Raw genomic sequence first — 14,496 nt, forward strand, 5'->3', positions numbered from 1 at the left:
TCCCATATACACACAGACTACTTATTGGCGACCATCCGACACCCCTTCCCATATACACACAGACCACTTATTGGCTACCATACAACACTACTTCCCATATACACACAGTCTACTTATTGGCTACCATCCAACACCACCTCCCATATACACACAGACTACTTATTGGCTACCATCCAACACCACTTCCCATAAACACACAGACTACTTATTGGCTACCATCCAACACCACTTCCCATATACACACAGACTACTTATTGGCTACCATCCGACACCACTTCCCATATACACACAGACTACTTATTGGCTACCATCCAACACCACTTCCCATAAACACACAGACTACTTATTGGCTACCATCCAACACCACTTCCCATAAACACACAGACTACTTATTGGCTACCATCCAACACCACTTCCCATATACACACAGACTACTTATTGGCTACCATCCAACACCACTTCCCATAAACACACAGACTACTTATTGGCTACCATCCAACACCACTTCCCATATACACACAGACTACTTATTGGCTACCATCCAACACCACTTCCCATATACACACAGACTACTTATTGGCGACCATCCGACACCCCTTCCCATATACACACAGACCACTTATTGGCTACCATACAACACTACTTCCCATATACACACAGACTACTTATTGGCTACCATCCAACACCACTTCCCATATACACACAGACTACTTATTGGCTACCATCCAACACCACTTCCCATATATACACAGACCACTTATTGGCTACCATCCAACACCCCTTCCCATATACACAGACTACTTATTGGCTACCATCCAACACCACTTCCCATATACACACAGACTACTTATTGGCTACCATCCAACACTACTTCCCATATACACACAGACTACTTATTGGCTACCATCCGACACCCCTTCCCATATACACACAGACTACTTATTGGCTACCATCCGACACCCCTTCCCATATACACACAGACTACTTATTGGCTACCATCCAACACTACTTCCCATATACACACAGACTACTTATTGGCTACCATCCAACACTACTTCCCATATACACACAGACTACTTATTGGCTACCATCCAACACCACTTCCCATATACACACAGACTACTTATTGGCTACCATCCAACACCACTTCCCATATACACACAGACTACTTATTGGCTACCATCCAACACCACTTCCCATATACACACAGACTACTTATTGGCGACCATCCGACACCCCTTCCCATATACACACAGACTACTTATTGGCTACCATCCAACACTACTTCCCATATACACACAGACTACTTATTGGCTACCATCCAACACCACTTCCCATATACACACAGACTACTTATTGGCGACCATCCGACACCCCTTCCCATATACACACAGACCACTTATTGGCTACCATACAACACTACTTCCCATATACACACAGTCTACTTATTGGCTACCATCCAACACCATTTCCCATATACACACAGACTACTTATTGGCTACCATCCAACACTACTTCCCATATACACACAGACTACTTATTGGCGACCATCCGACACCCCTTCCCATATACACACAGACCACTTATTGGCTACCATACAACACTACTTCCCATATACACACAGTCTACTTATTGGCTACCATCCAACACCACCTCCCATATACACACAGACTACTTATTGGCTACCATCCAACACCACTTCCCATAAACACACAGACTACTTATTGGCTACCATCCAACACCACTTCCCATATACACACAGACTACTTATTGGCTACCATCCGACACCACTTCCCATATACACACAGACTACTTATTGGCTACCATCCAACACCACTTCCCATAAACACACAGACTACTTATTGGCTACCATCCAACACCACTTCCCATAAACACACAGACTACTTATTGGCTACCATCCAACACCACTTCCCATATACACACAGACTACTTATTGGCTACCATCCAACACCACTTCCCATAAACACACAGACTACTTATTGGCTACCATCCAACACCACTTCCCATATACACACAGACTACTTATTGGCTACCATCCAACACCACTTCCCATATACACACAGACTACTTATTGGCGACCATCCGACACCCCTTCCCATATACACACAGACCACTTATTGGCTACCATACAACACTACTTCCCATATACACACAGACTACTTATTGGCTACCATCCAACACCACTTCCCATATACACACAGACTACTTATTGGCTACCATCCAACACCACTTCCCATATATACACAGACCACTTATTGGCTACCATCCAACACCCCTTCCCATATACACAGACTACTTATTGGCTACCATCCAACACCACTTCCCATATACACACAGACTACTTATTGGCTACCATACAACACTACTTCCCATATACACACAGACTACTTATTGGCTACCATCCGACACCCATACGACACCCGATCACATTGCAGACTGACTTGTCTGCAATGTGAAAGTGATAGGCCCATATACTCAGCTTCGTCACAGGAGATTCCAGTGATCTTGAAGGCCTTGGTTTCCACGGCAACTTGAGCGAGGTGTGAGGCAAGGGCGGCGGCACCCTAGAGGGGAGAGCAGTACTCCATCAAACTATGGATGAAGGCCTTGCAGGTGAATAGGAGAGCAGGTGTGTGCACGGAAAGGGCAGAGGGTGCATGACCATGAAGTCTCTTCAATTTTGAATATGTATCTTCCCAACTCCAACTAGCCTTTTGCTTACTTGTGCCTACCCTCACTATCTACTCCTACTTACCTACCCCAATTTATTTGCCTTCCAAGTGGAAAATGTATATATTTACCCTCGACAGAGGAGAGGGTATTGCATTTGAGTCTGTTTGTTTGTCTGTTTGTCCGCACGGAATAAATATGATTTTCTCTGCAACCGTTGGTCCGATTGACAGGAAATTTTCACCATAGGTGCAACTACACCTGTAGGATTTTTAATGATAATTATGACGTCATAGGTCATGTGGTACGGGCGACATTTTGGAAAAACCGAAAAACTTTGCATCTCTATATCTCCTAAAGCACTGCATAGAAAAAAATTGAGACGGCTCATTGTAAAGAACTATCCATGGGGAATAACATATGTTGATGATGTCAAAGGTGCCTCCATCATGACATCATAATTCGACAAGTACAAAACTTCATCTGATCAAGATGAAATTTATTGAGCGTCATCTAGGGATAAATTGGTGGAGAAAAAAAAAGATGTCATCCATCACGTGGTTCGGCCGCCATATTTGTTTTAACACAAAAACCTTCAAAACCACTAAAAACACATTCTGGCGAGGGTCTGCAATCTCTGATTGCTCTTTCTTGTTATGCCATATTTTACTGAGATTTTTTTCACAAGCTCAACAAGTCGTAACAAAAGATGAACAAGAATTACCTCACCGTGGTCACAACCTGCAACAAAATGAGGTAACAGGCTGACTGGGAAACGTGCATTTAAATCACTCTTAAAAGATGGACAGCACGATTGGCAAACACATTTAATGAACTATTAAAAAATTAACTCGACACCTTTCATCCATGTCACTCTCCGCCACAGTTACATCAGAACGAGCTGATTTGTCACACCGTCACGGATTGTTAAAAACCAATATGGGGCTGTTCAAAAATTATGTAAAATTATTTATTTTATGGAGGCACATACCGTGCATGCTGATGGGCTTGATTAAACCTTACTAATGATTTTTATTGGAATTTTTTTAGATTTTTTGGAGTCCCTCATCGTGAGTAACACTCGACCCAAACAAAGCCATTGGAAATATGACGCAACAAACCCAGGCAGTGTATAATCAGCAGAGGTCTACAGGCCTGATGTCTTAGGCCCATGAGAAAACCAAGATGGCGGCCATATCAATTTGTCTCGGTGCTATGGTGGGAGGAGTCGAGCGATAAATGTGGATAGGTCCAGCAGCTGTCCAACAAATGGGTCCACTTTTCAAAAATCAACCCCCAACAACCCCATCAACAACAACCACATTAACAGACATATAGCACAACCTGAAACATTACATTTTGGCCTAATGGTTAGGGCGGTGGGTTTGGGATACTAAGGTCCTGAGTTCGAATCCTGTCCAGCTGTTGAATTAATACCAGGTGGGGTTGACTCAGCCTGTCATCCTTCCGAGGTCAGCAAAATGAGTACCAAGGTACTGGGTCCTCTCTCAAGGAGGTTGGTGGCAGGATTTGGACTCCGGCCACTGTAAAAAAACACCTCATTCCGTAGCACACACGGTGGTGTGTGTCGGGATGGTGCTGAGGAGTCGTCCAAGGACGCAGCGACATGCTGATCCAGCGTACGCTCCCATATATATATATATAAACATTACATTGCTCTTCAGGATTTCAGCCACATGCGCATCGCAACTTTTTACAATGTGCTCATAGTATGTTGTTGGTGAGTAGGTGATGCTGGGACAGTTTAATAGCAGTTGTGCTGAGATCCTTTGGTTCTGGGAGTGGAACGCAAGTACTACCAGAACACCACAAGACTTCACTGCAGCCTGTGAAGCTGCCATCATCGAAATTCTGCACAACTATACCGGCGAACTCAAAAATCACGGGTCACTTCTTCATGCGGTATTATCTCTTTCTTGAAGTTGTTGAACTCTCACTGAGTCTCACTTGTAACTTTAACTTCATTTTTTTGCAACTTGATCGTTTCACCCTTTCATGATGTTTCTTTGTTTACCGGTATTTCTTTTTACAGAGACATAAATTGGCTCAGATTTTGAATGGTTCATTTGAAGTGTTGGTTCCAGTAAACCTATCGCAGGCCTATCTGGGATGGGAGGAAGTCCATCAGGCTTTCAGGAACTACAGTGAGACTTACGTGGATTTTCTTCTGGGTATGGTGCCAAATCTGGATGCCAAACGTTCTACAGAACAATTATTTGGAAAAGTGTAAGTCTCATTCCAGAAAGGACATTTCATCCTGAGCGATGAAATATTTTTTGTTGTCGCAACATCACGTAACTACCATATAACAGTCCCTCTTCAAATGTCCATGATTGTTAGCGTGTGTTTCAGCCTATGCACGTCATACATGAATTCATACATACATTTTTTTCATACATACAATTCATACATACATGCACAAGTCATACATTTTTAGCTCTTTCACGAGCCTCGATTAAGTATTCAAAAAAAATAAATTGTAACGTGCTATGTGATGTGTTACATGCATGTTCTCAGGTTTCTGGATGTACTGGATTTGCTGGGAAATGCATTCGAACAAAGCGACCATTGGCCAATGCTCCAGTCATTCGTGCAATCTGTGAGAGCCGTGGTCATGGCTACGAACCAACAGGAGGTCCAAGGATTTAACATGTGTGAGTAGTTCTGCTCACCTGCAGTAGCATTGACTGTGCTTTGTGCTTCTATATTGTACCCTATAGGTTCCATTTTTCTGTTCTGAATTGTAATGTGCAGTTTGTATTGTGCTTTATCCAGGATAACACTCTTGTTTCCATTGTGGTATGAGACTGGCAAGATAGCCGGGCAGGCTGAATCATCAATGTGTGTGTCGTCCCTCGGATAGACACTAAATGGGCGTTCTGTCGGCCGGCATTAGTTGGTGGACATTAACGATCCCACGGTGCCCTCCATGAAGAATAGGCGAGCTATTGCTGGCATGCGGAACAAATTACAAATTCCTGCCCTAACTTATAAGAGGGCACTACTTCAGCCACACAGACATGGCCTTAGCCAATGATGCCACCCCGCAGCCTCGTGCTGCATACGAAAGAAGAAGAAGAAGAAGAAGAAGAGGATTATGCTTATGTGTCCTAGATTGAGCCACATAGTTTACGTCGTACCATGCGCTTTCGTTATACCATGTATTTGTCTTGTCTTTGTGTTCTGCATCGAACCATGTAGTTTGTATTGTGGTGGCCTTCTGGATTGTGCTGTGGATTTTGCATTGTGCTTTACATTCTGATTTAATATGTGGTTACCTCTGCCACCGAAGGTGGGCGGAGGTTATGTTTTCACACCTGTCTGTCTGTTTGTGAATAGGATATCTCAAAAAGTTGTGGATTGATTTGGATGAAATTTTGTGGAAGGGAGGGGGGTGTGACAAGGAAGAATGGATTCGACTTTGGTGAAGATTTGAATCCGGATCAGATAATTTTTTAGTGATTCTTCACCATTGGGTGATGGAGATAAAACCGATATATAGCACAATATGTCAAAAAGTTGTGGATGGATTATGACAAAACTGGGTGGATGAGTTGGGTAAGTGACAAGAACAAGCGATGTAGTTTTGGTTCAGATCCAAATCCAGATCGAGCCTATCAGTGGGATACAAAACATGAACTGTTGAGCATGGTGGAGGAATGCGCTCCACCGAGTGCCCTTGTAGTTTTTGTTGTGTTGTCTCTCTTGGATTATACCATGCATTTATATTTTTCTGAGTCCTGGATTGTCATTGATATTTCTCTTCAAAGTTGTTCATATTGGCTTGGGATCCGAGGATCCTGGGATCGAATCCCGGTCGATCGCTGAATTAACGCCAAGAGGGTTGATTCAGCCTGTCATCCTTCCGAGGTCGGCAAATTGAGGACCAGCTTGCTGGGATGAACGTTCCGGTGTGTACCCCGGTTTACAATAGGTACACCGTATCCCTGCGTGTCGTAAGAGGCGACTAAAGGGTTTGCGTCAGGAAGGGCATCCGGCCATAAAAACATTGACTCAAAAAGGTGGAGAAGTTGTTAGGTGGAGATGGTGGAGAAGCTTTTTGTCCCTGGTCATATCTATAGCATGGCTAATGAAGTCAACTGACACGCAATGAGAATTCAGCTGACATGGCGAATGAAGTCTTGCACAAGGCACCATGGGAACTTTAATGCCTACTTCGAGGCTATATTGCACGCCCAAAATGACATATTTGTCAACTAATAAACACAGTATGCCAGAATGCCTCTGGAGGTGCGGTTACATCTTTATAAGTTCAGTGTTTGTTTTGACGCAATGAAATATTGATCTCTGTGAAGACTATTACCTGCATCTGCAGAAAAACATAAACAATAACTTTTGTAGATTAGAGTTCAATGTGTATATTCTACTGCCATGGGAAATGAATTGCCCTGACAATGGCCGAACACTTGCAATGTTAGCCACACCTCGTTTACTCTTATCAATACGCGACTTTGAAAATGACGTAAGTATTCTGCCCCAGAATGCTGAATTCGTATGCACAGAAACCCCAGGTAATGCCGACGTTCAGGGCATCATACAGAATATTGCCTGTGGTAAATACGCATTGTTACTTCGAATGGCTCACCGAGCTTCTGAAATAAGCTGAAAATACTTGGAAAAGTAATTGAGAGAAAGGGCTTTGCCTCTGCACAACGAAAGACATGGAGAACTTTCTCAGCCTGCCGAACAGGCACCTGCTCGTAGTACAAACTCCTGACTATTAATGGCAGGCCTGAGTGGATGGACGTTTGCTATGCAAACCACAAACTGATCGCTACAAGTGAATGGACTGTTTATCTGGATTAGTTGCTTCTCAACACGGGGTGTTTTTTTTTTGTTTTTTTAATTTTATTACGTACAGGGTAAAGTTTTATATTATGATATTTACTATTAATCATGTTGGGGAGTGGGAGCTATGGGAGTCAAGAGGTCCATTGTAATTATATGGTTTGTTCTGTTCCGGGGCCACAGGAGAAATTATACTAGATTTTTGCATTTATTGCTAAAAGTTTGTGTGTGTGTATATGTGTGTGTGTGTGTGTGTGTGTGTGTGTGTGTGTGTGTGTGTGTGTGTGTGTGTGTGTGTGTGTGTGTGTGTGTGTGTGTGTATGTATATATGTATATATTGTGAGAAACCCCCCGGTGAAACCACCTTTGTTCTCACCCAAATGAGTGCCCCGCCCACCACTGACGTAACCTCCTTGGAGCCTCACGCGATTGGGAGGCGAGTCGGGACGTGATTGGTGGAGGGTCAGAGAGCGCGGCCGCCATCTCATGATACGGACGCAGCTCGGAGGTTCGAGGCCTCGAGGCGAGGGAACTTTCGTTACGCCTCACGACAGCGAGTTGTGCTGATCGTTTATAGTTATGGATTGTACGAGTGAGTGATTCCGGAAGAGAACGAGTGATTCCCGGAGATCGTAGATTGGAACTGTGAGTCCTATATTGCCTGCTTCGTGTTGGAGCTCCTGGCCGACCGTTCCTGGCGGCCTTGTGTGGTATTCCATCCTGGTATCCTTCGAGTCCCGGAGCTCGTCGATTGGAGCCGCGAGGATCTTACCTGCGTCTTGTTGGAGCGTCTGTGGCCGACCGTTCCTGCAGGCTTGTGCAGCCTATTCCATTTGTTACCTTTCATGGTTTTTGTGATCGAGCCAATAAAGCATCGTGCCTTACCCCTAGAAGGCCGATTAAAACACAATTGTGTTGATTACGTCTCTTTTGTCCACTCCGTGGATTACTTGAAGCCCGGACATTCACGTCCGTATTCCGTGCTGGGAACATTTACCAGGCGGGATCGCGACAATATATATATGTATATATATATATTTTATATATATATATATATATTATACATACGTATATATATATATATATATATATATATATATATATATATATATATATATATAATATTATATTATATATGGGTGAGGAGGAGGTACAGCAACGCAGTGCCTTTGAAAATCGAGAGAAGTGTGGGTGTGGACGTGAGTTTGAGTCAGTGAGAGGATTGCATATCCATCAGAGCCGGATGGGGTGTGTGCGTAAGGTGGGTGAGGTGGAGGTACAGCAACGCAGTGCCTTTGAAAAGCGGACACATAAGACGGCCGGGAGAAACAGCCAGGTAGCAAGCCACAGTGTTGTATATCCTGGGGTTGTACTTCAGCAGGGAAAGGATGTGAGGAGGAGAGTGAAATGGCCAGGTATGGGCGAAAGGGAGGTATGGGAGAGAATGGATGGAGTGATGTGTGGGTGCTTCATAGGTTGAAAGGAAGGGTGGAAGATAGATTGAGAAAGATGAATGAGATTGTGTTTGAGTATGCATGTGTCACGTTTGGAGTGAAAGAGTGTGTAGAGAGGGGTGAGAAGGAGGCATGTTTGAGCAGGAGGCAGAGGGAGATCCATGAGTTGAGAATGGAGTTGACGAGTTTGAATGGAAGATGGAAGAGGGCAGTGGAAGGGGAGAGGAATGGGCTTGAGGTGTTGACGAAGCAGGTGAGGATGAGGTTGTGAAGTTGAAGAGAGTGGAAAGGATGAGGAGGCGAAGAAAGGAGAGGCAGAGGAAGAGAAAGAGGTTCTTTGAGAAGCCTTTTCAGTTGATGAAGGATCTGTTGGAGCCGTCTCGATTTGGTGTACTGAAGGTACCAAAGGAAGAGTTGGAAGGTCACCTGCGTGTCACGTATGCAGACACAAGGAGGAACGAAGTGGTGGAGGACATCGAAGGATTGGTGAGACCGACAGAGCCAGGTGTTCCATTTGATTTGTCAGAGCCAAAGATGTCTGAGATTGAGGCAGTTTTGAGGAAGGCACGGGCGGCATCGGCTCCAGGACCAAGTGGAGTGCCATACAAGGTGTTTAAGAGTTGTGAAGGCATCAGGCAGTATCTGTGGAAGGCTCTGAAGGTGGTATGGAGGCAAGGAGTGGTGCCCAGTCAATGGACTAGGGCGGAAGGAGTTTATATTCCAAAGCAGGAGGAGGCTGTGACACTGGAGCAGTTTAGACCAATATCATTGCTCGATGTAGATGGGAAGATATTGATGAGTGTCTTTGCGGCACGGCTCTCATTCTTCATCAGAGAGAATGGTTTTGTGGATGGTTCTGTGCAGAAGGCAGGAATACCAGGATCACCAGGATGCACTGAACACTCGGCAATGGTCTGGCAAGTGTTACAGGAGGCAAAGAGGCAAAGGAAGGATGTGGCGGTGGTATGGCTGGATTTGGAGAATGCATATGGGTCAGTGCCGCATGCCTTGATCAGGTATGCCATGGATTTCTTTTGGGTGCCACGGAGATTTAGGGATTTTTTGATGGCATATTATGCTCAGTTTTGGATGCGGTTTGCGACACAGTCCTATGTAACAGAGTGGCAGAAGTTGGAAGTGGGGATCCCGATGGGATGGACCATCTCCCCTATTTTGTTTGTGCTGGTTGTGGAGTTGTTGATATGTGCGGTGAGTGGACATGGGAAAGAAGTGGAGCTAGCCCCTGGTCAGAGGTTGCCAGCAATGTTTGCTTTCATGGATGACCTGACAGTTGTCCAACAGTCAGCTGATGCAGCAGTAGAGGTACTGGGACGACTGGAAAGGTTGATGCGGTGGGCAAGAATGGGATTTAAAGCAAGAAATTCGAGGAGTGTGGTGGTAAGACGAGGAGTGGTGGATAACATGCACAGGTTTGAGCTGGGAGGGGAGGTGGTTCCCTCATTGGTGGAGGCCCCTGTGAAGAGTTTGGGAAGATGGTATACAGTGGAGTTGAATGATGTGGGAAGAGTGGAGGAGGTCAGAAACAAGCTTTTGAGAGGTTTGAAGAGGATTGATGGATGTGGTTTGCCAGGTAAGTTGAAGGTATGGTGTTTGAAGTTTGGATTGATGCCACGAGTATTGTGGCCATTGATGATGTATGACATTGCGATTGGGCATGTAGAGAGGATGGAGGTTGTGGTGAGCGGGTTTGTGAGGAGGTGGTTGGGAGTGCCACACTGTTTGACGAACATTGCCTTTTATGGTCAGGGTGGAAAACTCCAGTTTCCCTTGACATCATTAACCGAGGAGTTTAAGGTGGTGAGGGTGCGGAAGTTCATGATGTTGCGGGATTCAAGTGATGCAGTGGTAAAGAATGCTCTCCCAGAGAAGAATGGAAGTCGGAAGTGGAATGCAAAAGCAGAGGTGGACGAGATGGAGGAGCGGTTGCAACAGGAAGAGGTCATGGGGATGGTACAGCATGGGAAGCATGGCTTGGGGTGGATGGAGCAATGGAGCATGAGCGATGGGGAAAGGCATGTGTGAAAGAGAGGAGGAAGATGGTTGAGAGGGGGGTGAGAATAAAGGAAGAGGAGGGGAGATATGTGAAAGCAGTTGGTCAGGCACAGCAAGGTGCTTGGACGTGGTGGAAAGGTGTGCGGGTGAGGATGTTGAAGTGGCAAGAGATTTGGAGGATGGAGCCAATATTGTTGAATTTCCTGTTGCGGGCAACGTATGATGTGCTTCCGTCACCAGTAAACTTGAGATTGTGGGCTTGTTGCAGGAGGAGAGATGTTATTTGTGTGGAGGTTTTGGAACGGTGCAGCATGCACTGAGTGCATGTTCAGTAGCATTGGCAGCAGGACAATACAGGTGGCGACATGATCAGGTGCTGGCGGTGGTGGTGCAGATGGTGCAACAAGAGGTGCTGAGGTCGAGAGAGAGAAGAATGGAGAAGGAGACTGATGGGGGAGAGGTGTGGTTTGTCTAAGAGGTGGAAAGAGGAGGAGGAGGTGGAAAGCAAGAGGGCTGTCAGATGCTTGTGATTGGCAGGTGGTGGCAGACCTAAAGCCACAATTGGTATTCCCAGAGGAGATGTGTGTGACAAGGTTGCGGCCTGACATTGTCATTTGGTCAGGTGCAACAAGACAGGTCATCTTAAGGGAATTATCGGTACCTTGGGAAGAGAATATGGAGGAGGTGCACGAGAGGAAGAGAGGAAAGTACAGTGAGCTGGAGGCAGAGTGCCTGGAGAAGGGTTGGCGGGTTTCGTGTCAGCCATTTGAGGTGGGGTGTGGAGGGTATATTGGCAATTCCTTTTCTGCATTTCTTGCTTGGCTGGGAGTTTGTGGGACAGAAAGAAGAAGGATGTGTGACAAGGTGGCGCAGGTTGCCTTGAAAGGCTCATTTTGGATATGGAGGAAGTTTATGGAGGCACGTCGAACGGTGTAGGTTGGTTGTGTGTGTGTGTGTGTGTGTGTGTGTGTGTGTGTGTTTGTGTGTTTTTTTTTTTACTGTTATTATTTCATATTTTGTGTATGTGGGTGAGGGTGTGTGTTTTTGCATGAATGAATTTTTGCATGAGTGTGTCTTTTTGTATGTTGAGTGGTGTATGTTGTAAGGGCAGGTGGTTGGTTGGTGTTGTGTGTGTGTATCTGTGTGTATGTGTGTGTATGAATGATCTGGTGTGTTTTGTTGGTGAGTGGTGAAGAATATCATGGTGGGTGTTTGAGTGTTCCACCATGTTTGTTTGGTATTGTTGATTCTGGATGTGGAGGTGTTGTTGTTGTAGTCTGCGTTCACACTGGCTGGGGGTGGGGGTATGTGCGCATCCAGGTGTAGTTGCTGCATGTGGATGTGTATGTGGCCCTGCTGGCCCACCTTAGCTGACCGTATCGAGATTGAAGGGCCGAAACGGGATGATGCTGAGTACCTCGATTGAGGACCCAGTCAGTGCGGCACACTTGTGACCAGGTGTGTTTTGAACTGATATATATATATATATATGAAATCCCACAGAATCTTGTTTCTCACAGTCTGAGAGTCCTTTAGGTGCTTTTTTGCAAACTCCAAGCAGGCTTTCATGTGTCTTTTACTGAGGAGAGGCTTCCTCTTGCCACTCTGCCATAAAGCCCAGATAGGTGGAGTGTTGCAGTGATGGTTGTCCTTCTGGAAGTTTCTCCCAACTCCACACAGGATCTCTGGCGCTCAGCCAGAGTGACCATCGGGTTCTTGGTCACCTCTCATACCAAGGCCCTTCTCCCCCAATTGCTCAGTTTGACCGGGCAGCCACCTCTAGGAAGAGTCCTGGTTGTTCCAAACTTCTTCCATTTAAGAATTATGGAGGCCACTGTGCTCTTGGGAACCTTCAATGCAGCAGAATTTTTTTTTGTGGGCTTCCCCAGATCTGTGCCTCGACACAATCCTGTCTCTGAGCTCTGCAGGCAATTCCTTCGACCTCATGGCTTGGTTTTTGCTCTGATATGCATTTTCAGCTGTGAGACCTTATATAGACAGGTGTGTGCCTTTCCAAATCATGTCCAATCAATTGAATTCACCACAGGTGGACTCCAATCAAGGTGTAGAAACATCTTAAAGATGACCAAGAGAAATGGGAGGCACCTGGGCTAAATTTCAAGTGTCATAGCAAAGGGGCTGAATACTTACAGTCAAGTGAAAAAGTAAGTATAGCCCTTGTATAGTTTTGACTTTTTCAACATATTTCAACATACAGCTATATGATCTTCATTTCAACAATATTGATAGATAAAGGTGATATAATATAGCAAATATCATGAAACATTTACATTTTGTAGTCCATTGTATAATTTAAATAAACATAAATGCAAATTTCGCATGTGGAAAAAGTAAGCACACCCTTGGCTCTAATAGGTGGTATTGCCCCCTTTGGCAGAAACAACCTTAAGTAGGCATTTCTTATAACTGTCTACCAGTCTCTGACATCGACTGGGATAAATTTTTGCCCACTCCTCCATGCAGAATTATTTCAGCTGTGCGATGTTTCACGGGTTTCTTGCATGCACAGCTCGTTTCAAATTCCCCCACAACATCTCGATGGTAGTTAGATCTGGGCTTTGACTTGGCTATTCCGGAACCCTCCATTTCTTTCTTTTCAGCCATTCCTTGGTGGATTTACTGGTATGTTTAGGGTCATTGTCATGTTGCAAGGTCCACCTTTGGTTGAACTTCAACTTTCCGACAGATGGCCTCACATTATCCTCAAGCACCCTCTGGTACAATGAAGAATTCATAGTGGATTCTATGATGGTGAGCTGCCCAGGCCCTGATGCAGCAAAGCTGCCCCAAACCATAATATTTCCACCGCCATGCTTTACAGTTGGTATCAGGTTCTTGTGGTCAAATGCTGTCTTTGGTTTTCGCCAAACATGTCTTCTGGTACTGTGACCAAATAGCTCTACCTTTGACTCATCTGTCCAGAGCACATTGTTCCTGAAGTGCTGGTCTTTGCCTAGGTGTTCATTGGCAAACTTTAGTCTTGCCCTGATGTTCTTTCTGGACAGCAAAGGTTTCCTCCTGGCACACCTCCCATGTAGATCTAATTTGTGCAGCCTCTTTCTAATGGTAGACTCGTGCACTTTGACATCAACAGTGGCAAGATCCACCTGTAGGTCCCATGATGACATTCTGGGGTTCTTCGAGACTTCTTTCAGCATCTTGCAGTCTGCTCGCGGGCTGAACTTGCTGGGGCGGCCTGGCCTGAATAAGTTGGCAGGTGTTTGGAATCTTCTCCACTTGTAGATGATCTTCCGGACAGTCGAATGATTGATGGCAATTTGTTTGGAGATCTTTTTAAATCCCTTCCCAGACACGTAGGCATCTCTCACCTTCTTTCTGAAGGCCTCAGAGAGCTCTTTTGATCTAGGCATGGTGACGCCGCACACTTCAACAACAAAGAGCAAACCAAACTAAATGTCTGAGGTTTAAATAAGACAGGTTCCTCCAAGATCCTCTCTAACGATGTTCTAATCATTTGCACCTGAGC

The 14,496-nt window shown here is 45.1% G+C and overlaps 1 protein-coding gene across 1 annotated transcript in view; it reads left to right on the forward strand.

Moving 5' to 3' along the window:
* LOC137429501 (uncharacterized) overlaps positions 1-14,496 on the forward strand; it is a 278,822-nt gene that overhangs the window by 87,498 nt on the left and 176,828 nt on the right. Inside the window, exons 14-16 of the mRNA XM_078781105.1 lie at positions 4,441-4,614; positions 4,745-4,938; positions 5,230-5,366. Coding sequence (XP_078637231.1) covers positions 4,441-4,614; positions 4,745-4,938; positions 5,230-5,366 — 505 coding nt within the window. The remainder of the gene's footprint in view (positions 1-4,440; positions 4,615-4,744; positions 4,939-5,229; positions 5,367-14,496) is intronic.

The sequence above is a fragment of the Myxine glutinosa genome, chromosome 6, assembly GCF_964187855.1.
Source record: "Myxine glutinosa chromosome 6, kmMyxGlut1.1, whole genome shotgun sequence".
NCBI lineage: Eukaryota > Metazoa > Chordata > Myxini > Myxiniformes > Myxinidae > Myxine > Myxine glutinosa.